General features: G+C 34.7%; 1 protein-coding gene across 1 annotated transcript; it reads right to left on the bottom strand.

The window, feature by feature from the left end:
• Positions 1 to 320: 320 nt before the first annotated feature.
• LOC139527092 (uncharacterized) lies at positions 321 to 25135 on the bottom strand. Its single transcript, XM_071322364.1, has 4 exons — positions 25069 to 25135; positions 23601 to 23867; positions 1751 to 1999; positions 321 to 989 (listed from the first exon to the last, which is right to left on the bottom strand). The coding sequence occupies exons 1-4, from the start codon at positions 25115 to 25117 to the stop codon at positions 742 to 744; spliced, it is 813 nt and encodes a 270-aa protein (XP_071178465.1). The 5' UTR covers positions 25118 to 25135; the 3' UTR covers positions 321 to 741.
• Between the last annotated feature and the right edge of the window lie 455 nt (positions 25136 to 25590).

Raw genomic sequence — 25590 nt, 5'->3', positions numbered from 1 at the left:
AGTCGACCATTGTTAGGGTTCTGATCGAAATAATAATGATTGAGTTCTCAAATCTGTTCTGGAGAGTTTTCTAATTGGCCATCCTATCCCCATGTCCTTTGTTCTTCATATGTGAGTAAATATGCAATATCTGCTGGGGAAAATCTAGCTATAAAATTAGGTTCAATCCACCAATGTCTACACGCAAAAATGTCTGTTTCAAGTCAGGAATATGAACTTTTGGTTTTCCCATTTGATTACCGACTTTTGTTTTGAATTTTCCTCGAAGCTCAGTATTTTTGTGATTTTACTTTTTTTCACATTAAATCCAATAATTCAAGCAATGAAATGAAGCAAAAAGTTTTATTCTATGAAAACTAGCATTATACGATACACATTTGATATAACTTTAAGTATGAAGATACATTTTCAACACAGGCTAAATCATATAAAGCGTTATATTAAAGCAAAACCATTTTTTTTCAAAGATATGAGGAAGCAAAGGTTTCAATCACCTATTTTTCTCTAACAAAATCCTTTGTTTGACTAAAATAAGCATCCATTATCACATGTGTCACATGATATCTATTAAAAGGTAAAAATCCTTTCTCAAATATTTGTTTAGAAAATGTTTGTTGTGTTTTATTATTTAAAATGTTTAAACAGGTGTAATAAAATACTAAAAAACAAATAATTAAAAAGTGTCTGTGCTTAAATTTTATCACTTTATAGAGGATACAGAATTGGTCACGTCCCAATGTTCTATTGAATGAAAAATACATCTTTGTTGTTGTCTGGGAATAAGGATGACTGAGTTCCAATCAAACATTCGCCTTTCAGTGTACAGACATTTGTGTTCTTGTCATATTCTGCAGCAGTACAGGCTAGTTTTGTGAAGCACATTATTGTACAGTGAACGTTACTGTTCGCAATGGATGTTCCTATGACAGGACCCTCGTATCCAAACCCGATATATCCACATGCATAGGCAGTTTCGATCCTTGAATAATCTTAAATAGAAAAAAAAATCTATCGTAAAATTGAAAAATACGCATGTTCAGTATCAGAGACTTGCAAGGGATTTCATAGCCTTCAGTTACATAGTGAGTGCCCCCCCCCCCCTAACAGAGGAAACAATACGCCCGTCTGAATATCAGACACTTCCAGGGTATGTCCTATTTCGGTTTTATATTTACCAAGTTTTTGTTTATGATTTTGAAACATATAAGTTAGTGATTATGCAAGAATTGTATTTAAAGCTTTTAACCAACTTGTGATGCATATTTTGGATTAGCCATGATTGTACATTGCAGTACGATGATCTGGGAATGTATAATGTATATTTGTAAATGTATGATATGAATCTTTAAATGTTTGACATGCATCTGTCGAATAATCCATAATATGCATCTGATTCGAGTGACACTGATGAGTCTTTTGTAGACGAATTCTGTGTCTGGCGCAAAAATGAAATTTTAATCCTGGTATCTATGATGAGGTTATTTATCAATAGAGCTTTCAGTTTGATTCACTGGAGGATTTATGCTTAATTCAACTGCAATAGAAAGGATAAATTTTATATATCTGTTTGGAAAAATGATGTCCATAGTAGATTTTAACGTTTAATTACACCAATTTCTTATAAGAGCATGTCATCTTAACGGATTCAATAATCCAAATTCTGCAGACCATTCTTTGATTTTTTCCTTGATGTTCGTTAAAAATGTATAATAAATTTCCGAGATAATGAAGATTGGCTTTTTCTGATTACCTGATTTATTGAGGCTGTTAATGGTATCACTATAGACCTCTACTTCACATATTGCAAGGTGTTCTGTATCTCTACGTTTAATCCGGACAAACCTCCCTCTTGTGTTAGGGGGGCACGTTATATTGACTCTCGGGTTTGCTGTGGCCTGATAGTGACAGTGAAATACATCTCCTTCATCTAAATTGACCCACCTATTACACGAACATGATGGCATGATAACGTAAACATCAAAATTGGCCAGTTGTTCAACTGAAAAATATGATAGTATTAGAGTAAGCTCATATTTAATATGGAGTTATTATATTACATGTAGATGTTTTCTGATTTGACATGTATCTACAAATATTTGTTAGTGTTTAGTTTGTTGATACAAGATTAATGGTTCCTAAAGAAGAAATATCTACAAAATAAGGCAAATATTTGTCTCGTTGAGACACTCATATATAAAGTAATGTTATAACTAGATTAATTGACACCAATACCAAATAATAATGGTAAGTGTATAGTGTGTAAAGACGAGTACCGTCTAAGTAAGGTAAGCATTTGATTCGTTAAGATGATAACCCACTAATCTAGAAAGGATTATGGTTCGCTGAGACAAGTATCTGCAAGTTATGTAAATATTTGATCGATGAAGAGTATCGAGGTAGTAATGACTAATTGAGGTAATTAATTGGTTTGTAGAGACAAAAATCCACTGAATAAGGCAAGTGTTTTGTTTTTAGAAACATAAATCTACTAAATTAGGCAAGTGTTTGGTTCGTAGAGACATAGAGACATGAATCCACTGAATAAGGCAAGTGTTTGGTTCGTAGAGATAAGAATTTACTTAATTAGACAAGTTTTTTGGTTTGTAGAGATAAGAATCTACCAAATAAGGCAAGTGTTTTGGTTTGTAGAGATAGGAATCTACTAAATAAGGCAAGTGTTTGGTTCGTAGAGATAAGAATCTACTAAATAAGGCAAGTGTTTTGGTTTGTAGAGATAGGATTCTACTAAATAAGGCATGAGTTTGGTTCGTAGAGACATGAACCCATTGAATAAGGCAAGTGTTTGGTTCGTAGAGATAAGAATCTACTTAATTGGACAAGTGTTTTGGTTTGTAGAGATAAGAATCTACTAAATAAGGCAAGTGTTTTGGTTTGTAGAGATAGGAATCTACTAAATAAGGCATGAGTTTTGTTCGTAGAGACATGAATCCACTGAATAAGGCAAGTGTTTGGTTCGTAGAGATAAGAATCTACTAAATAAGGCAATTGTTTGGTTCACAGAGATAATAATCTACTAAAAAAGGCAATTGTTTGGTTCGTAGAGACACGAATACACTGAATAAGGCAAGTGTTTTGTTTGTAGAAACATAAATCTACTAAATTAGGCAAGTGTTTGGTTATAAGATACACAAATCCACTGAATAAGGCAAGTGTTTGGTTCGTAGAAACACGAATCCACTGAATAAGGCAAGTGTTTGGTTCGTAGAGACACGAATCCACTGAATAAGGCAAGTGTTTGGTTCGCAGAGATTATAATCTACTAAATTAGGCAAGTGTTTTGGTTTGAAGAGATAGGAATCTACTAAATAAGGCAAGTGTTTTTGTTCGTAGAGATATAAATGCACTAAATTAAGCAAGTGTTTGGTTCGTAGAGACACGAATCTACTAAATAAGGCAACTGTTTGGTTCGTAGAGATAATAATCCACTAAATTAGGCAAGTGTTTGGTTCGTAGAGACACAAATCCACTGAATAAGGCAAGTGTTTGGTTTGTAGAGACATCAATCCACTAAATTAGACAAGTTTTTGGTTCGTAGAGACACAAATTCACGAAATAAGGCTAGCGTTTTGTTTGTTGAGACATAAATCTACTTAATTAGGCAAGTGTTTGGTTCGTAGAGACACAAATCCACTGAATAAGGCAAGTGTTTGGTTCGTAGAGATAAGAATCTACTAAATAAGGCAAGTGTTTGGTTCGTAGAGACATGAATCCACTGAATAAGGCAAGTGTTTGGTTTGTAGAGATAAGAATCTACTGAATATGGCAAGTGTTTGGTTCGTAGAGATAAGAATCTACTGAATAAGGCAAGTTTGGTTCGTAAAGATAAGAATCTACTAAATAAGTCAAGTGTTTGGTTCGTAGAGATAAGAATCTACTAAATAAGGCAAGTGTTTTGGTTTGTAGAGATAGGAATCTACTAAATAAGGCATGTTTTTGGTTTGTAGAGATACATGAATCCAATGAATAAGGCAAGTGTTTGGTTCGTAGAGACACGAATCCACTGAATAAGGCAAGTGTTTGGTTTGCAGAGATAATAATCTACTAAATTAGGCAAGTGTTTGGTTCGTAGAGACACGAATCTACTAAATAAAGCAACTGTTTGGTTCAAAGAGATAATAATCCACTAAATTAGGCAAGTGTTTGGTTCGTAGAGACACAAATCCACTGAATAAGGCAAGTGTTTGGTTCGTAGAGACACAAATTTACTGAATAAGGCAAGTGTTTTGTTTGTTGAGACATAAATCTACCTAATAAGGCAAGTGTTTGGTTCGTAGATACACGAATCCACTGAATAAGGCAAGTGTTTGGTTCGTAGAGATAAGAATCTACTAAATAAGGCAAGTGGTTTGGTTTGTAGAGATAGGAATCTACTAAATAAGGCATGTTTTTGGTTCGTAGAGATACATGAATCCACTGAATAAGGCAAGTGTTTGGTTCGTAGAAAGACGAATCCACTGAATAAGGCAAGTGTTTGGTTCGCAGAGATAATAATCTACTAAATTAGGCAAGTGTTTTGGTTTGTAGAGATAGGAATCTACTAAATAAGGCAAGTGTTTTAGTTTGTAGAGATATAAATCCACTAAATTAGGCAAGTGTTTGGTTCGTAGAGACACGAATCTACTTAATAAGGCAACTGTTTGGTTCGTAGAGATAATAATCCACTAAATTAGGCAAGTGTTTGGTTCGTAGAGACACAAATCCACTGAATAAGGCAAGTGTTTGGTTTGTAGAGACATAAATCCACTGAATAAGGCAAGTGTTTTGGTTTGTAGAGATAGGAATCTACTAAATAAGGCATGTTTTTGGTTCGTAGAGATACATGAATCCAATGAATAAGGCAAGTGTTTGGTTCGTAGAGACACGAATCCACTGAATAAGGCAAGTGTTTGGTTCGCAGAGATAATAATCTACTAAATTAGGCAAGTGTTTGGTTCGTAGAGACACGAATCTACTAAATAAGGCAACTGTTTGGTTCATAGAGATAATAATCCACTAAATTAGGCAAGTGTTTGGTTCGTAGAGACACGAATACACTGAATAAGGCAAGTGTTTGGTTCGTAGAGACATAAATTCACTCAATAACGTAAATGGTTTGTTTGTTGAGACATAAATCTACTTAATTAGGCAAGTGTTTGGTTCGTAGATACACGAATCCACTGAATAAGGCAAGTGTTTGGTTCGTAGAGATAAGAATCTACTAAATAAGGCAAGTGTTTGGTTCGTAGAGATAAGAATTTACTAGATAAGGCAATTGTTTGGTTCACAGATATAATAATCTACTAAAAAAGGCAATTGTTTGGTTCGTAGAGACACGAATACAATGAATAAGGCAAGTGTTTTGTTTGTAGAAACATAAATCTACTAAATTAGGCAAGTGTTTGGTTCGTAGAGACATGAATCCACTGAATAAGGCAAGTGTTTGGTTCGTAGAGATAAGAATCTACTTAATTAGACAAGTGTTTGGTTCGAAGATACAGAAATCCCCTGAATAAGGCAAGTGTTTGGTTCCTAGAGATAAGAATCTACTAAAAAAGGCAATTGTTTGGTTCACAGAGACATGAATCTACTAAATAAGGCAAGTGTTTTGGTTTGTAGAGATAAGAATGTACTAAATAAGGCATGAGTTTGGTTCGTAGAGAAATGAATCCACTGAATAAGGCAAGTGTTTGGTTCGTAGAAATAAGAATCTACTAAATAAGGCATGTGTTTGGTTTGTAGAGATAGGAATCTACTAAATAAGGCAAGTGTTTGGTTTGTAGAGACATGAATCAAGTGAATAAGGCAAGTTTTGGTTCGTAGAGATAAGAATCTACTTAATAAGGCATGTGTTTGGTTCGTAGAGACACGAATCCACTGAATAAGGCAAGTGTTTGGTTTGTAGAGATAAGAATCTACTGAATAAGGCAAATGTTTGGTTCGTAGAGATAAGAATCTACTGAATAAGGCAAGTTTGGTTCGTAAAGATAAGAATCTACTAAATAAAGCAAGTGTTTTGGTTTGTAGAGATAGGAATCTACTAAATAAGGCAAGTGTTTGGTTCGTAGAGACATGAATCCACTGAATAAGGCAAGTGTTTGGTTCGTAGAGATAAGAATCTACTAAATAAGGCAATTGTTTGGTTCACAGAGATAATAATCTACTAAAAAAGGCAATTGTTTGGTTCGTAGAGACACGAATCTACTAAATAAGGCAACTGTTTGGTTCATAGAGATAATAATCCACTAAATTAGGCAAGTGTTTGGTTCGTAGAGACACGAATACACTGAATAAGGGAAGTGTTTGGTTCGTAGAGACATAAATTCACTGAATAAGGTAAGTGGTTTGTTTGTTGAGATATAAATCTACTTAATTAGGCAAGTGTTTGGTTCGTAGATACACGAATCCACAGAATAAGGCAAGTGTTTGGTTCGTAGAGATAAGAATCTTCTAAATAAGGCAAGTGTTTGGTTCGTAGAGATAAGAATCTACTAGATAAGGCAATTGTTTGGTTCACAGAGATAATAATCTACTAAAAAAGGCAATTGTTTGGTTTGTAGAGACACGAATACACTAAATAAGGCAAGTGTTGTGTTTGTAGAAACATAAATCTACTAAATGAGGCAAATGTTTGGTTCGTAGAGACATGAATCCACTGAATAAGGCAAGTGTTTGGTTCGTAGAGATAAGAATCTACTAAATAAGGCAATTGTTTGGTTCACAGAGATAATAATCTACTAAAAAAGGCAATTGTTTGGTTCGTAGAGACACGAATACACTGAATAAGGCAAGTGTTTTGTTTGTAGAAACATAAATCTACTAAATTAGGCAAGTGTTTGGTTATAAGATACACAAATCCACTGAATAAGGCAAGTGTTTGGTTCGTAGAGATAAGAATCTACTAAATAAGGCAAGTGTTTGGTTCGTCGAGATAAGAATCTACTAAATAAGGCAAGTGTTTTGGTTTGTAAAGATAGGAATCTACCAAATAAGGCATGTGTTTGGTTCGTAGAGACATGAATCCACTGAATAAGGCAAGTGTTTGGTTCGTCGAGATAAGAATCTACTAAATAAGGCAAGTGTTTTGGTTTGTAGAGATAGGAATCTACTAAATAAGGCATGTTTTTGGTTCGTAGAGATACATGAATCCAATGAATAAGGCAAGTGTTTGGTTCGTATAGACACAAATCCACTGAATAAGGCATGTTTTTGGTTCGTAGAGATACATGAATCCAATGAATAAGGCAAGTGTTTGGTTCGTATAGACACAAATCCACTGAATAAGGCAAGTATTTGATTCGTAGAGATAAGAATCTACTGAATAAGGCAAGTGTTTGGTTCGTAGAGATAAGAATCTACTGAATAAGGCAAGTTTGGTTCGTAAAGATAAGAATCTACTAAATAAAGCAAATGTTTTGGTTTGTAGAGATAGGAATCTACCAAATAAGGCATGTGTTTGGTCCGTAGAGACATGAATCCACTGAATAAGGCAAGTGTTTGGTTCGTCGAGATAAGAATCTACTAAATAAGGCAAGTGTTTTGGTTTGTAGAGATAGGAATCTACTAAATAAGGCAAGTGTTTTTGGTTCGTAGAGATACATGAATCCAATGAATAAGGCAAGTGTTTGGTTCGTATAGACACAAATCCACTGAATAAGGCAAGTATTTGATTCGTAGAGATAAGAATCTACTGAATAAGGCAAGTTTGGTTCGTAAAGATAAGAATCTACTAAATAAGGCAAGTGTTTGGTTCGTAGAGACACGAATCCACTGAATAAGGCAAGTGTTTGGTTCGTAGAGACACGAATCCACTGAATAAGGCAAGTGTTTGGTTCGCAGAGATGATAATCTACTAAATTAGGCAAGTGTTTTGGTTTGAAGAGATAGGAATCTACTAAATAAGGCAAGTGTTTTAGTTCGTAGAGATATAAATCCACTAAATTAGGCAAGTGTTTGGTTTGCAGAGACACAAATCTACTAAATAAGGCAACGGTTTGGTTCGTAGAGATGATAATCCACTAAATTAGTCAAGTGTTTGGTTCGTAGAGACACAAATCCACTGAATAAGGCAAGTGTTTGGTTTCTAGAGACATAAATCCACTAAATTAGACAAGATTTTGGTTCGTAGAGACACAAATTCACTGAATAAGGCTAGTGTTTTGTTTGTTGAGACATAAATCTACTTAATTAGGCAAGTGTTTGGTTCGTAGAGACACAAATCCACTGAATAAGGCAAGTGTTTGGTTTGTAGAGATAAGAATCTACTAAATAAGGCAAGTGTTTGGTTCGTAGAGACATGAATCCACTGAATAAGGCAAGTGTTTGGTTTGTAGAGATAAGAATCTACTGAATAAGGCAAGTGTTTGGTTCGTAGAGATAAGAATCTACTGAATAACAGTGGCGGATCCAGAAATTTTCATAATTGGGGACCCACTGACTGACCTAAGAGGGGGCCCGCTCCAGTCACGCTTCAATGATTCCCTATATAAGCAACCAAATGTTTTCCCAAAAAGGGGGGGCCCGGGCTCCCTGCCCCCCTCTAAATCCGCCTCTGAATAAGGCAAGTTTGGTTCGTAAAGATAAGAATCTACTAAATAAGTCAAGTGTTTGGTTCGTAGAGATAAGAATCTACTAAATAAGGCAAGTGTTTTGGTTTGTAGAGATAGGAATCTACTAAATAAGGCATGTTTTTGGTTCGTAGAGATACATGAATCCAATGAATAAGGCAAGTGTTTGGTTCGTAGAGACACGAATCCACTGAATAAGGCAAGTGTTTGGTTCGCAGAGATAATAATCTACTAAATTAGGAAAGTGTTTGGTTCGTAGAGACACGAATCTACTAAATAAGGCAACTGTTTGGTTCATAGAGATAATAATCCACTAAATCAGGCAAGTGTTTGGTTCGTAGAGACACAAATCCACTGAATAAGGCAAGTGTTTGGTTCGTAGAGACACAAATTCACTGAATAAGGCAAGTGTTTTGTTTGTTGAGACATAAATCTAGTTAATTAGGCAGGTGTTTGGTTCGTAGATACACGAATGCACCGAATAAGGCAAGTGTTTGGTTCGTAGAGATAAGAATCTACTAAATAAGGCAAGTGTTTGGTTTGTAGAGATAGGAACCTACTAAATAAGGCATGTTTTTGGTTCGTAGAGACACATGAATCCACTGAATAAGGCAAGTGTTTGGTTCGTAGAGACACGAATCCACTGAATAAGGCAAGTGTTTGGTTCGCAGAGATAATAATCTACTAAATTAGGCAAGTGTTTTGGTTTGTAGAGATAGGAATCTACTAAATAAGGCAAGTGTTTGGTTCGTAGAGACACGAATCTACTAAATAAGGTAACTGTTTGGTTCGTAGAGATAATAATCCACTAAATTAGGCAAGTATTTGATTCGTAGAGACACAAATCCACTGACTAATTCAAGTGTTTGGTTTGTAGAGACATAAATCCACTGAATAAGGCAACTGTTTGGTTTGTAGAGATAAGAATCTACTGAATAAAGCAAGTGTTTGGTTCGTAGAGATAAGAATCTACTGAATAAGGCAAGTTTGGTTCGTAAAGATAAGAATCTACTAAATAAGGCAAGTGTTTGGTTCGTAGAGATAAGAATCTACTAAATAAGGCAAGTGTTTTGGTTTGTAGAGATAGTCATCTACTAAATAAGGCATGTTTTTGGTTCGTAGAGATACATGAATCCAATGAATAAGGCAAGTGTTTGGTTCGTAGAGACACGAATCCACTGAATAAGGCAAGTGTTTGGTTCGCAGAGATAATAATCTACTAAATTAGGCAAGTGTTTGGTTCGTAGAGACACGAATCTACTAAATAAGGAACTGTTTGGTTCATAGAGATAATAATCCACTAAATTAGGCAAGTGTTTGGTTCGTAGATTCACGAATCCACTGAATAAGGCAAGTGTTTAGTTCGTAGAGATAAGAATCTACTAAATAAGGCAAGTGTTTGGTTCGTAAAGATAAGAATCTACTAAATAAGGCAATTGTGCGGTTCACAGAGATAATAATCTACTAAAAAAGGCAATTGTTTTGGTTCGTAGAGACACGAATACACTGAATAAGGCAAGTGTTTTGTTTGTAGAAACATAAATCTACTAAATTAGGTAAGTGTTTGGTTCGTAGAGACAAGAATCCACTGAATAAGGCAAGTGTTTTGGTTCGTTGAGATAAGAATCTACTTAATTAGACAAGTGTTTGGTTCGAAGATACAGAAGTCCACTGAATAAGGCAAGTGTTTGGTTCGTAGAGATAAGAATCTACTAAATAAGGCAATTGTTTGGTTCACAGAGACATGAATCTACTAAATAAGGCAAGTGTTTTGGTTTGTAGAGATAAGAATCAACTAAATAAGGCATGAGTTTGGTTCGTAGAGAAATGAATCCACTGAATAAGGCAAGTGTTTGGTTCGTAGAGATAAGAATCTACTAAATAAGGCATGTGTTTGGTTTGTAGAGATAGGAATCTACTAAATAAGGCAAGTGTTTGGTTCGTAGAGACATGAATCCACTGAATCAGGCAAGTGTTTGGTTTGTAGAGACATGAATCCAGTGAATAAGGCAAGTTTTGGTTCGTAGAGATAAGAATCTACTTAATAAGACATGTGTTTGGTTCGTAGAGACACGAATCCACTGAATAAGGCAAGTGTTTGGTTTGTAGCGATAAGAATCTACTGAATAAGGCAAATGTTTGGTTTGTAGAGATAAGAATCTACTGAATAAGGCAAGTGTTTGGTTCGTAGAGATAAGAATCTACTAAATAAGGCAAGTGTTTTGGTTTGTAGAGATAGGAATCTACTAAATAAGGCATGTTTCTGGTTCGTAGAGATACATGAATCCAATGAATAAGGCAAGTGTTTGGTTCGTAGAGATAAGATTCTACTAAATAAGGCATTTGTTTGGTTTGTAGAGATACATGAATCCACTGTATAAGGCAAGTGTTTGGTTCGCAGAGACATGAATCCACTGAATAAGGCAAGTGTTTGGTTTGTAGAGATAAGAATCTACTGAATAAGGCAAGTGTTTGGTTCGTAGAGATAAGAATCTACTGAATAAGGCAAGTTTGGTTCGTAAAGATAAGAATCTACTAAATAAGGCAAGTGGTTAGTTCGTAGAGATAAGAATCTACTAAATAAGGCAAGTGTTTTGGTTTGTAGAGATAGAAATCTGCTAAATAAGGCATGTTTTTGGTTCGTAGAGGTACATGAATCCAATGAATAAGGCAAGTGTTTGGTTCGTAGAGATAAGAATCTACTAAATAAGGCATGTGTTTGGTTTGTAGAGATAGGAATCTACTAAATAAGGCAAGTGTTTGGTTCGTAGAGACATGAATCCACTGAATCAGGCAAGTGTTTGGTTCGTAGAGATAAGAATCTACTAAATAAGACAAGTGTTTGGTTCGTAAAGATAAGAATCTACTAAATAAGGCAATTGTGCGGTTCACAGAGATAATAATCTACTAAAAAAGGCAATTGTTTGGTTCGTAGAGACACGAATACACTGAATAAGGCAAGTGTTTTGTTTGTAGAAACATAAATCTACTAAATTAGGTAAGTGTTTGGTTCGTAGAGACAAGAATCCACTGAATAAGGCAAGTGTTTTGGTTCGTTGAGATAAGAATCTACTTAATTAGACAAGTGTTTGGTTCGAAGATACAGAAGTCCACTGAATAAGGCAAGTGTTTGGTTCGTAGAGATAAGAATCTACTAAATAAGGCAATTGTTTGGTTCACAGAGACATGAATCTACTAAATAAGGCAAGTGTTTTGGTTTGTAGAGATAAGAATCAACTAAATAAGGCATGAGTTTGGTTCGTAGAGAAATGAATCCACTGAATAAGGCAAGTGTTTGGTTCGTAGAGATATGAATCTACTAAATAAGGCATGTGTTTGGTTTGTAGAGATAGGAATCTACTAAATAAGGCAAGTGTTTGGTTCGTAGAGACATGAATCCACTGAATCAGGCAAGTGTTTGGTTTGTAGAGACATGAATCCAGTGAATAAGGCAAGTTTTGGTTCGTAGAGATAAGAATCTACTTAATAAGACATGTGTTTGGTTTGTAGAGACACGAATCCACTGAATAAGGCAAGTGTTTGGTTTGTAGCGATAAGAATCTACTGAATAAGGCAAGTGTTTGGTTTGTAGCGATAAGAATCTACTGAATAAGGCAAATGTTTGGTTTGTAGAGATAAGAATCTACTGAATAAGGCAAGTTTGGTTCGTAAAGATAAGAATCTACTAAATAAAGCAAGTGTTTTTGTTTGTAGAGATAGGAATCTACTAAACAAGGCAAGTGTTTGGTTCGTAGAGACATGAATCCACTGAATAAGGCAAGTGCTTGGTTCGTAGAGATAAGAATCTACTAAATAAGGCAAGTGTTTTGGTTTATAGAGATAGGAATCTACTAAATAAGGCATGTTTTTGGTTCGTAGAGATACATGAATCCAATGAATAAGGCAAGTTTTTGGTTCGTAGAGACACAAATCCACTGAATAAGGCAAGTATTTGGTTCGTAGAGATAAGAATCTACTTAATAAGGCAAGTTTGGTTCGTAAAGATAAGAATCTACTAAATAAGGCAAGTGTTTTGGTTTGTAGAGATAGGAATCTACTAAATAAGGCATGTGTTTGGTTCGTAGAGACATGAATCCACTAAATAAGGCAAGTGTTTGGTTCGTAGAGACACGAATCCACTGAATAAGACAAGTGTTTAGTTCGTAGAGATAAGAATCTACTAAATAAGACAAGTGTTTTGGTTTGTAGAGATAGGAATCTACTAAATAAGGCATGTTTTTGGTTCGTAGAGATAAATGAATCCACTGAATAAGGCAAGTGTTTGGTTCGGAGAGACACAAATCCACTGAATAAGGCAAGTGTTTGGTTTGCAGAGATAATAATCTACTAAATTAGGCAAGTGTTTTGGTTTGTAGAGATAGAAATCTACTAAATAAGGCAAGTGTTTCAGTTCGTAGAGATATAAATCCACAAAATTAGGCAAGCGTTTGGTTCCTAGAGACACGAATCTACTAAATAAGGCAACTGTTTGGTTCGTAGAGATAATAATCCACTAAATTAAGCAAGTGTTTGGTTCGTAGAGACACAAATCCACTGAATAAGGCAAGTGTTTGGTTCGTAGAGACACAAATTCACTGAATAAGGCTAGTGTTTTGTTTGTTGAGACATAAATCCACTGAATAAGGCAAGTGTTTGGTTCGTAGAGATAAGAATCTACTAAATAAGGCAAGTGTTTGGTTCGTAGAGACATGAATCCACTGAATAAGGCAAGTGTTTGGTTTGTAGAGATAAGAATCTACTGAATAAGGCAAGTGTTTGGTTCGTAGAGATAAGAATCTACTGAATAAGGCAAGTTTGGTTCGTAAAGATAAGAATCTACTAAATAAGTCAAGTGTTTGGTTCGTAGAGATAAGAATCTACTAAATAAGGCAAGTGTTTTGGTTTGTAGAGATAGGAATCTACTAAATAAGGCATGTTTCTGGTTCGTAGAGATACATGAATCCAATGAATAAGGCAAGTGTTTGGTTCGTAGAGATAAGATTCTACTAAATAAGGCATTTGTTTGGTTTGTAGAGATACATGAATCCACTGTATAAGGCAAGTGTTTGGTTCGTAGAGACATGAATCCACTGAATAAGGCAAGTGTTTGGTTTGTAGAGATAAGAATCTACTGAATAAGGCAAGTGTTTGGTTCGTAGAGATAAGAATCTACTGAATAAGGCAAGTTTGGTTCGTAAAGATAAGTATCTACTAAATAAGGCAAGTGGTTAGTTCGTAGAGATAAGAATCTACTAAATAAGGCAAGTGTTTTGGTTTGTAGAGATAGAAATCTGCTAAATAAGGCATGTTTTTGGTTCGTAGAGGTACATGAATCCAATGAATAAGGCAAGTGTTTGGTTCGTAGAGATCAGAATCTACTAAATAAGGCATGTGTTTGGTTTGTAGAGATAGGAATCTACTAAATAAGGCAAGTGTTTGGTTCGTAGAGACATGAATCCACTGAATCAGGCAAGTGTTTGGTTCGTAGAGATAAGAATCTACTAAATAAGGCATGAGTTTGGTTCGTAGAGAAATGAATCCACTGAGTAAGGCATGTTTTTGGTTCGTAGAGATACATGAATCCAATGAATAAGGCAAGTGTTTGGTTCGTAGAGATAAGAATCTGCTAAATAAGGCAAGTGTTTTGGTTTGTAGAGATAAGAATCTACTAAATAAGGCATGAGTTTGGTTCGTAGAGAAATGAATCCACTGAATAAGGCAAGTGTTTGGTTCGTAGAGATAGGAATCTACTAAATAAGGCATGTGTTTGGTTTGTAGAGATAGGAATCTACTAAATAAGGCAAGTGTTTTGTTCGTAGAGGTACATGAATCCAATGAATAAGACAAGTGTTTGGTTCGTAGAGATAAGAATCTACTAAATAAGGCAAGTGTTTTGGTTTGTAGAGATAGGAATCTACTAAATAAGGCATGTGTTTGGTTCGTAGAGAAATGAATCCACTGAGTAAGGCATGTTTTTGGTTCGTAGAGGTACATGAATCCAATGAATAAGGCAAGTGTTTGGTTCGTAGAGATAAGAATCTACTAAATAAGGCAAGTGTTTTGGTTTGTAGAGATAGGAATCTACTAAATAAGGCATGAGTTTGGTTCGTAGAGAAATGAATCCACTGAGTAAGGCATGTTTTTGGTTCGTAGAGGTACATGAATCCAATGAATAAGGCAAGTGTTTGGTTCGTAGAGATAAGAATCTACTAAATAAGGCAAGTGTTTTGGTTTGTAGAGATAGGAATCTACTAAATAAGGCATGTGTTTGGTTTGTAGAGACATGAATCCACTGAATCAGGCAAGTGTTTGGTTCGTAGAGACACGAATCCACTGAATAAGACAAGTGTTTGGTTCGTAGAGATAAGAATCTACTAAATAAGGCAAGTGTTTTGGTTTGTAGAGATAGGAATCTACTAAATAAGGCATGTTTTTGGTTCGTAGAGATACAAGAATCCACTGAATAAGGCAAGTGTTTTGGTTCGTTGAGATAAGAATCTACTTAATTAGACAAGTGTTTGGTTCGAAGATACAGAAGTCCACTGAATAAGGCAAGTGTTTGGTTCGTAGAGATAAGAATCTACTAAATAAGGCAATTGTTTGGTTCACAGAGACATGAATCTACTAAATAAGGCAAGTGTTTTGGTTTGTAGAGATAAGAATCAACTAAATAAGGCATGAGTTTGGTTCGTAGAGAAATGAATCCACTGAATAAGGCAAGTGTTTGGTTCGTAGAGATATGAATCTACTAAATAAGGCATGTGTTTGGTTTGTAGAGATAGGAATCTACTAAATAAGGCAAGTGTTTGGTTCGTAGAGACATGAATCCACTGAATCAGGCAAGTGTTTGGTTTGTAGAGACATGAATCCAGTGAATAAGGCAAGTTTTGGTTCGTAGAGATAAGAATCTACTTAATAAGACATGTGTTTGGTTTGTAGAGACACGAATCCACTGAATAAGGCAAGTGTTTGGTTTGTAGCGATAAGAATCTACTGAATAAGGCAAATGTTTGGTTTGTAGAGATAAGAATCTACTGAATAAGGCAAGTTTGGTTCGTAAAGATAAGAATCTACTAAATAAAGCAAGTGTTTTTGTTTGTAGAGATAGGAATCTACTAAACAAGGCAAGTGTTTGGTTCGTAGAGACATGAATCCACTGAATAAGGCAAGTGCTTGGTTCGTAGAGATAAGAATCTACTAAATAAGGCAAGTGTTTTGGTTTATAGAGATAGGAATCTACTAAATAAGGCATGTTTTTGGTTCGTAGAGATACATGAATCCAATGAATAAGGCAAGTTTTTGGTTCGTAGAGACACAAATCCACTGAATAAGGCAAGTATTTGGTTCGTAGAGATAAGAATCTACTTAATAAGGCAAGTTTGGTTCGTAAAGATAAGAATCTACTAAATAAGGCAAGTGTTTTGGTTTGTAGAGATAGGAATCTACTAAATAAGGCATGTGTTTGGTTCGTAGAGACATGAATCCACTAAATAAGGCAAGTGTTTGGTTCGTAGAGACACGAATCCACTGAATAAGACAAGTGTTTAGTTCGTAGAGATAAGAATCTACTAAATAAGACAAGTGTTTTGGTTTGTAGAGATAGGAATCTACTAAATAAGGCATGTTTTTGGTTCGTAGAGATAAATGAATCCACTGAATAAGGCAAGTGTTTGGTTCGGAGAGACACAAATCCACTGAATAAGGCAAGTGTTTGGTTTGCAGAGATAATAATCTACTAAATTAGGCAAGTGTTTTGGTTTGTAGAGATAGAAATCTACTAAATAAGGCAAGTGTTTCAGTTCGTAGAGATATAAATCCACAAAATTAGGCAAGCGTTTGGTTCCTAGAGACACGAATCTACTAAATAAGGCAACTGTTTGGTTCGTAGAGATAATAATCCACTAAATTAAGCAAGTGTTTGGTTCGTAGAGACACAAATCCACTGAATAAGGCAAGTGTTTGGTTCGTAGAGACACAAATTCACTGAATAAGGCTAGTGTTTTGTTTGTTGAGACATAAATCCACTGAATAAGGCAAGTGTTTGGTTCGTAGAGATAAGAATCTACTAAATAAGGCAAGTGTTTGGTTCGTAGAGACATGAATCCACTGAATAAGGCAAGTGTTTGGTTTGTAGAGATAAGAATCTACTGAATAAGGCAAGTGTTTGGTTCGTAGAGATAAGAATCTACTGAATAAGGCAAGTTTGGTTCGTAAAGATAAGAATCTACTAAATAAGTCAAGTGTTTGGTTCGTAGAGATAAGAATCTACTAAATAAGGCAAGTGTTTTGGTTTGTAGAGATAGGAATCTACTAAATAAGGCATGTTTCTGGTTCGTAGAGATACATGAATCCAATGAATAAGGCAAGTGTTTGGTTCGTAGAGAAAAGATTCTACTAAATAAGGCATTTGTTTGGTTTGTAGAGATACATGAATCCACTGTATAAGGCAAGTGTTTGGTTCGTAGAGACATGAATCCACTGAATAAGGCAAGTGTTTGGTTTGTAGAGATAAGAATCTACTGAATAAGGCAAGTGTTTGGTTCGTAGAGATAAGAATCTACTGAATAAGGCAAGTTTGGTTCGTAAAGATAAGTATCTACTAAATAAGGCAAGTGGTTAGTTCGTAGAGATAAGAATCTACTAAATAAGGCAAGTGTTTTGGTTTGTAGAGATAGAAATCTGCTAAATAAGGCATGTTTTTGGTTCGTAGAGGTACATGAATCCAATGAATAAGGCAAGTGTTTGGTTCGTAGAGATAAGAATCTACTAAATAAGGCATGTGTTTGGTTTGTAGAGATAGGAATCTACTAAATAAGGCAAGTGTTTGGTTCGTAGAGACATGAATCCACTGAATCAGGCAAGTGTTTGGTTCGTAGAGATAAGAATCTACTAAATAAGGCATGAGTTTGGTTCGTAGAGAAATGAATCCACTGAGTAAGGCATGTTTTTGGTTCGTAGAGATACATGAATCCAATGAATAAGGCAAGTGTTTGGTTCGTAGAGATAAGAATCTGCTAAATAAGGCAAGTGTTTTGGTTTGTAGAGATAAGAATCTACTAAATAAGGCATGAGTTTGGTTCGTAGAGAAATGAATCCACTGAATAAGGCAAGTGTTTGGTTCGTAGAGATAGGAATCTACTAAATAAGGCATGTGTTTGGTTTGTAGAGATAGGAATCTACTAAATAAGGCAAGTGTTTTGTTCGTAGAGGTACATGAATCCAATGAATAAGACAAGTGTTTGGTTCGTAGAGATAAGAATCTACTAAATAAGGCAAGTGTTTTGGTTTGTAGAGATAGGAATCTACTAAATAAGGCATGTGTTTGGTTCGTAGAGAAATGAATCCACTGAGTAAGGCATGTTTTTGGTTCGTAGAGGTACATGAATCCAATGAATAAGGCAAGTGTTTGGTTCGTAGAGATAAGAATCTACTAAATAAGGCAAGTGTTTTGGTTTGTAGAGATAGGAATCTACTAAATAAGGCATGAGTTTGGTTCGTAGAGAAATGAATCCACTGAGTAAGGCATGTTTTTGGTTCGTAGAGGTACATGAATCCAATGAATAAGGCAAGTGTTTGGTTCGTAGAGATAAGAATCTACTAAATAAGGCAAGTGTTTTGGTTTGTAGAGATAGGAATCTACTAAATAAGGCATGTGTTTGGTTTGTAGAGACATGAATCCACTGAATCAGGCAAGTGTTTGGTTCGTAGAGACACGAATCCACTGAATAAGACAAGTGTTTGGTTCGTAGAGATAAGAATCTACTAAATAAGGCAAGTGTTTTGGTTTGTAGAGATAGGAATCTACTAAATAAGGCATGTTTTTGGTTCGTAGAGATACATGAATCCACTGAATAAGGCAAGTGTTTGGTTCGGAGAGAGACGAATCCACTGAATAAGGCAAGTGTTTGGTTTGCAGAGATAATAATCTACTAAATTAGGCAAGTGTTTTGATTTGTAGAGATAGGAATCTACTAAAAAAGCAAGTGTTTCAGTTCGTAGAGATATAAATCCACAAAATTAGGCAAGTGTTTGGTTCGTAGAGACACGAATCTACTAAATAAGGCAACTGTTTGGTTCGTAGAGATAATAATCCACTAAATCAAGCAAGTGTTTGGTTCGTAGAGACACAAATCCACTGAATAAGGCAAGTGTTTGGTCCGTAGAGACACAAATTCACTGAATAAGGCTAGTGTTTTGTTTGTTGAGACATAAATCCACTGAATAAGGCAAGTGTTTGGTTCGTAGAGATAAGAATCTACTAAATAAGGCAAGTGTTTGGTTCGTAGAGACATGAATCCACTGAATAAAGCAAGTGTTTGGTTTGTAGAGATAAGAATCTACTGAATAAGGCAAGTGTTTGGTTCGTAGAGATAAGAATCTACTGAATAAGGTAAGTTTGGTTCGTAAAGATAAGAATCTACTAAATAAGGCAAGTGGTTAGTTCGTATAGATAAGAATCTACTAAATAAGGCAAGTGTTTTGGTTTGTAGAGATAGGAATCTACTAAATAAGGCATGTTTTTGGTTCGTAGAGGTACATGAATCCAATGAATAAGGCAAGTGTTTGGTTCGTAGAGATAAGAATCTACTAAATAAGGCATGTGTTTGGTTTGTAGAGATAGGAATCTACTAAATAAGGCAAGTGTTTGGTTCGTAGAGACATGAATCCACTGAATCAGGCAAGTGTTTGGTTCGTAGAGATAAGAATCTACTAAATAAGGCATGAGTTTGGTTCGTAGAGAAATGAATCCACTCAGTAAGGCAAGTGTTTGGTTCGTAGAGATAAGAATCTACTAAATAAGGCAAGTGTTTTGGTTTGTAGAGATAACAATCTACTAAATAAGGCATGAGTTTGGTTCGTAGAGATACATGAATCCACTGAATAAGACAAGTGTTTAGTTCGTAGAGATAAGAATCTACTAAATAAGGCAAGTGTTTTGGTTTGTAGAGATAACAATCTACTAAATAAGGCATGAGTTTGGTTCGTAGAGATACATGAATCCACTGAATAAGACAAGTGTTTAGTTCGTAGAGATAAGAATCTACTAAATAAGGCAAATGTTTTGGTTTGTAGAGATAACAATCTACTAAATAAGGCATGAGTTTGGTTCGTAGAGAAATGAATCCACTGAATAAGGCAAGTGTTTGGTTCGTAGAGATAGGAATCAACTAAATAAGGCATGTGTTTGGTTTGTAGAGATAGGAATCTACTAAATAAGGCAAGTGTTTTGTTCGTAGAGATAGGAATCTACTAAATAAGGCATGTTTTTGGTTCGTAGAGGTACATGAATCCAATGAAAAAGGCAAGTGTTTGGTTCGTAGAGATAAGAATCTACTAAATAAGGCATGAGTTTGGTTCGTAGAGAAATGAATCGACTGAATAAGGCATGTTTTTGGTTCGTAGAGATACATGAATCCAATGAATAAGGCAAGTGTTTGGTTCGTATAGATAAGAATCTGCTAAATAAGGCAAGTGTTTTGGTTTGTAGAGATAAGAATCTACTAAATAAGGCATGAGTTTGGTTCGTAGAGAAATGAATCCACTGAATAAGGCAAGTGTTTGGTTCGTAGAGATGAGAATCTACTAAATAAGGCATGTGTTTGGTTTGTAGAGATAGGAATCTACTAAATAAGGCAAGTGTTTTGTTTGTAGAGACACGAATCCACTGAATCAGGCAAGTGTATGGTTTGTAGAGACATGAATCCAGTGAATAAGGCAAGTTTTGGTTCGTAGGGATAATAATCTACTTAATAAGGCATGTTTTTGGTTCGTAGAGATACATGAATCCAATGAATAAGGCAAGTTTTTGGTTCGTAGAGACACAAATCCACTGAATAAGGCAAGTATTTGGTTCGTAGAGATAAGAATCTACTGAATAAGGCAAGTTTGGTTCGTAAAGATAAGAATCTACTAAATAAGGCAAGTGTTTTGTTTTGTAGAGATAGGAATCTACTAAATAAGGCATGTGTTTGGTTCGTAGAGACATGAATCCACTGGATAAGGCAAGTGTTTGGTTCGTAGAGATAAGAATCTACTAAATAAGGCAAGTGTTTTGGTTTGTAAAGATAGGAATCTACTAAATAAGGCATGTTTTTGGTTCGTAGAGATACATGAATCCACTGAATAAGGCAAGTGTTTTGTTCGCAGAGATAATAATCTACTTAATTAGGCAAGTGTTTGGTTCGTAGATACACGAATCCACTGAATAAGGCAATTGTTTGGTTCGTAGATATAAGAATCTACTAAATAAGGCAAGTGTTTGGTTCGTAGAGATAAGAATCTACTAAATTAGACAAGTGTTTGGTTCGTAGATACAGGAATTCACTGAATAAGGCAAGTGTTTGGTTCGTAGAGATAATAATCTACTAAATAAGGCAAGTGTTTTGGTTTGTAGAGAAAGGAATCTACTAAATAAGGCATGTGTTTGGTTCGTAGAGACACGAATCCAGTGAATAAGGCAAGTGTTTGGTTTGTAGAGACACGAATCCACTGAATAAGGCAAGTGTTTGGTTCGCAGAGATAATAATCTACTAAATTAGGCAAGTGTTTGGTTCGTAGAGACATGAATCCACTGAATAAGGCAAGTGTTTGGTTTGTAGAGATAAGAATCTACTGAATAAGGCAAGTGTTTGGTTCGTAGAGATAAGAATCTACTGAATAAGGCAAGTTTGGTTCGTAAAGATAAGAATCTACTAAATAAGTCAAGTGTTTGGTTCGTAGAGATAAGAATCTACTAAATAAGGCAAGTGTTTTGGTTTGTAGAGATAGGAATCTACTAAATAAGGCATGTTTCTGGTTCGTAGAGATACATGAATCCAATGAATAAGGAAAGTGTTTGGTTCGTAGAGATAAGACTCTACTAAATAAGGCATTTGTTTGGTTTGTAGAGATACATGAATCCACTGTATAAGGCAAGTGTTTGGTTCGTAGAGACATGAATCCACTGAATAAGGCAAGTGTTTGGTTCGTAGATATAAGAATCTACTAAATAAGGCAAGTGTTTGGTTCGTAGAGATAAGAATCTACTAAATTAGACAAGTGTTTGGTTCGTACATACAGGAATTCACTGAATAAGGCAAGTGTTTGGTTCGTAGAGATAATAATCTACTAAATAAGGCAAGTGTTTTGGTTTGTAGAGAAAGGAATCTACTAAATAAGGCATGTGTTTGGTTCGTAGAGACACGAATCCAGTGAATAAGGCAAGTGTTTGGTTTGTAGAGACACGAATCCACTGAATAAGGCAAGTGTTTGGTTCGCAGAGATGATAATCTACTAAATTAGGCAAGTGTTTTGTTTCGTAGAGATAAGAATCTACTAAATAAGGAAAGTATTTGGTTTGTAGAGACAAGAATCCACGAAATAGGATAAGTGTTTGGTTCGTAGATATAATAATCTACTAACTGAGGCAAGTGTTTTTGGTTCGTAGAGATAGGAATCTAATAAAGAAGACAAGTGTTTGGTTCGTAGACACAAGAATCCACTTAATAAGGCAAGTGTTTGGTTCGTAAAGATAAGCATCTACTAAAAAAGGCAAGTGTTTGGTTCGTAGAGACAATAATCCACTAAATAAGGCAAGCGTATGGTTCGTAGAGACAATAATGCACTAAATAAGGCAAGCGTATGGTTCGTAGAGACAATAATGCACTAAATAAGGCAAGCGTTTGGTTCGTAGAGACAAAAAATCATTACATAAATAAAGGCAACAATAGTATACCGCTGTTCAAACTCATAAATCCATGGACAAAAAACAAAATCAGGGTAACAAACTAAAACTGAGGGAAACGCATAAATATAAGAGGAGAACAACGACACAACACTAAAATGTAACTAACACAAACAGAAACAGACCAAGCATCAGACAAAATCCCACGAGAATAACAAATATAACATCAAAACCAAATACATGAATTTGGGATAGACAAGTACCGTGACACGTCTTATCGCAATGTCAATTTACACTAAAAGATAAGAGAAAACAAACGACGCAACGTTAAATTGTAACACACACAGAAACGAACTATAATATAACAATGGCGATATTCCTGACTTTGTACAGGACATTTTTAAAGGAAAAAATGGTGGGTTGAACCTGGTTTTGTGGCATGCCAAACCTCACACTTTAATGGCAATGTTAAATATAACATAGCAATGACAACATAATATTACAGGACTACAATACAAATAAATAGGAAAACGTATTAGACAAAGAAACACATGATTAAATGAATAACAAAAAGCATCAGGTTAAAAATTTAATACGCCCAAAACGCGCCTCGTCCACACAAGACTCACCAGTGACGCCCAGATATAAAAGATCGAAAGCGAAAAAAAGTACAAAGTTGTACAGCACTGAAGATCAAAAGTTGAAAAAGGTTGTGTCAAATACGGTTAAGTTTTTATGCTTGGGATAAGAACATCCTTATTATTTAGAACAAATAATGCTATTGCAAACAGTAAATTTTATCAAATGAATATAACAGATATACATAATGAAACTGAAGTATTAACTCATTACATAAAACAAACACGAATACATAGTGAATGACCAACACAGAATAGACACACCCGAGGCAGGTGTTAAGTTCTTTGCTGTAAGTTCAGATAAAGATTAGTATTTGCTTCGTTGAGACAATTACTTACTATGTTAGGTAAGTATTTGTTTTGTTGAGACAAGTATCAACTAAGTAAAGTTAATATTTCATTCTTTGTTTCAAGTATTCACTTAGTATGGTTAGTATTTTTTTATAAGCAAAGTAAGTATTTGGTAAGTTGATATATTTATCCTCTACGGAAAGTTAGTTTCAAGGTTCCCTAATACAAGTATCTACATAGTAAGGTAAGTATTTGGGTTTGTTCATATTTAAAATGCACATTAGGCTATCACTTTTGAATATACATGCTATAAACTGTACACATAATTTTCTTGTTCAAATTTTAAACCAATTAAATTACGTCTGGTTGATATCGCTTAACTTGATAAAAAGTTGAAAGTCATTCTGTAAAATTATTAAAAAACCTGAAAGAAGTCACACTTACGACCATAAGTTGTCCGTCCAAAAATATATATCCCCTCTATAGTATAAACATTTTGTAAGTCGACTGCCCACCATGACTGCTGATTATCTACTGTGGCTGAATTCGCACACAAAAAATCGCCTTGATCATACGCCAAATTTGACTTGTCTCCATCAACTGCATAGGTAGAGTTACAACAGAGATAATATGTTCCCCCGGTAATTGTAGGATCGTAAGTAGAAGAAAGCTTTGTAGGTTTCTTTAAAGCAATATTTACATCAGCAAACACTAAAATAAAATAAACATGCATATAGACGTATATTCACATTGATAAAAAAAGTTATACACATTGAAAATATGATTCAATTGGATACAGAATCCTCTTCTTACAATTACAATTTCAATATTTGCTAGTAGGAATTTAAACTCTGATCTATATGTACTTAAATCCAGTACACATAACAATTCCATTATCTACTAATAGAAATGACGGTATCCAGAGGTTTGGGAGATTCTGGATTGAATGAGTTATCTAGTAGGACCAAACACATTTTGCGTAAAACAGGATTGTCGTCTGAATATTTTGGGACAAAATTGTAATTTCATCAAGTTTTTGTTAAAATTTGCATTTAAAGACGTCATACATATATTTATCATTTTCTATTTAATAAGCAATATCTAAATTATTATCTAAACGTATGAGTGTAGGCGTTAGGTATTTATAATTTGATTAACAGTTATAAAATACATAATCATCATTTGTTGTGTTGTTTGAACTACAAAGTACTTCCTTATGCTACTGTGACCTTTGGAAAAAATGCTCTGTTGTGAAATAAATTCATAGTTAATTGGTCGTCAATTTTTCATTTTTCGAAAAAAAGAAGATGTCGTACTAATGCCAATACGAAAACTCTCCTTTAAAGTCACAATTTGTAAAAGTAAACCATTAAAGGTCAAAGAACGGCTTTAATCACTGAGCCTTTGGTCACATCGAAAAGAAAGATAAAAAGGGCCCCGAAAATGACTATTGTAAAAACTTATCGGGTACAGAAACTGATTGTTCGCGTTATGATTCAAAAACGGCATGGCACAGAACAACCCAAATAAGTCGTAAGTGTTTGTATTCATATGATAAGCAAAAGCACTAATGATTTAAGTTTGTAATATTCCTTGTTTTATTTCGGTAACACTCATGGATTTTAAATACACATTATATAAGATTGGACACTTTTTATTCTCTTTATTTCATGCAAAATACATATAAGAATTTCTTTTGTGCATACCAAAACAAAAAATATCAAATGTACTGTATATATTGAATCTGGCAAAACTCGTTGCCTTGAATCGTGTTGAATTGTTGAAAACACTATCGGCCGCACTGATGAAAGGTTGATAGAATTATAACGTAGATAATACAACTTAAAAATGTAAAATACTGTTATCCTACAATATGAATGTACATCAATGAAATAATTTAAAAAAACATTACCAAAGCAGATGAATGGAAACAGCAATCCTACAAGATATTTGCACATCATCACAAATGCGTTTTTCACTATATTATTGGACAATATTTCCAACTTAAGATACATAATCAATATAGAACTTCTTTGTTTTGATTGGATGCGGATGAGTTAAGGCATGAGGAGTTCCGAAGAAGAAACTATTGGAAATGCGTTTAAAATTATTCCCTTTTATTTGACTGTTATGATTAGACGCTGATTGATAAAACAAAATATATAATGTAGAAAAGGAACCACCTGTAACAATCCGTCTCAAGTACTTGAATATTTTAAATCTTATTGTTTTCATAAAGGTATTCTGAAGCTCCTTTGAAAATACTTCGAATTTCAATAGATTTATTGTCTACGTTATTTCAACATGGGATATTCTTTTTGATGTTGTAATCATAAAGTTTAGTATTTTGTTGCAAATCATATATAAAGCAATGCAAAGACACGCATCGTCGTGCTTTCAAACTTGATAAATAAATGATTTTTTTGTTTCATTC

The sequence above is a fragment of the Mytilus edulis genome, chromosome 6 (assembly GCF_963676685.1).
Source record: "Mytilus edulis chromosome 6, xbMytEdul2.2, whole genome shotgun sequence".
Classification (NCBI taxonomy): domain Eukaryota; kingdom Metazoa; phylum Mollusca; class Bivalvia; order Mytilida; family Mytilidae; genus Mytilus; species Mytilus edulis.
The sequence above is the reverse complement of the archived record's forward strand: the minus strand, read 5'-3'. Positions and strand labels throughout refer to the sequence as shown.

Excerpts from the sequence above, each read along its gene's own strand:
- LOC139527092 (XM_071322364.1), bottom strand. The coding sequence starts at position 25,117 with ATGATGTGCAAATATCTTGTAGGATTGCTGTTTCCATTCATCTGCTTT. Across the intron at positions 23,868-25,068 it reads GTTTCCATTCATCTGCTTTG|TGTTTGCTGATGTAAATATT; the intron begins GTAATGTTTTTT and ends ATTTTATTTTAG. Across the intron at positions 990-1,750 it reads TAACAGCCTCAATAAATCAG|ATTATTCAAGGATCGAAACT; the intron begins GTAATCAGAAAA and ends TTTCTATTTAAG.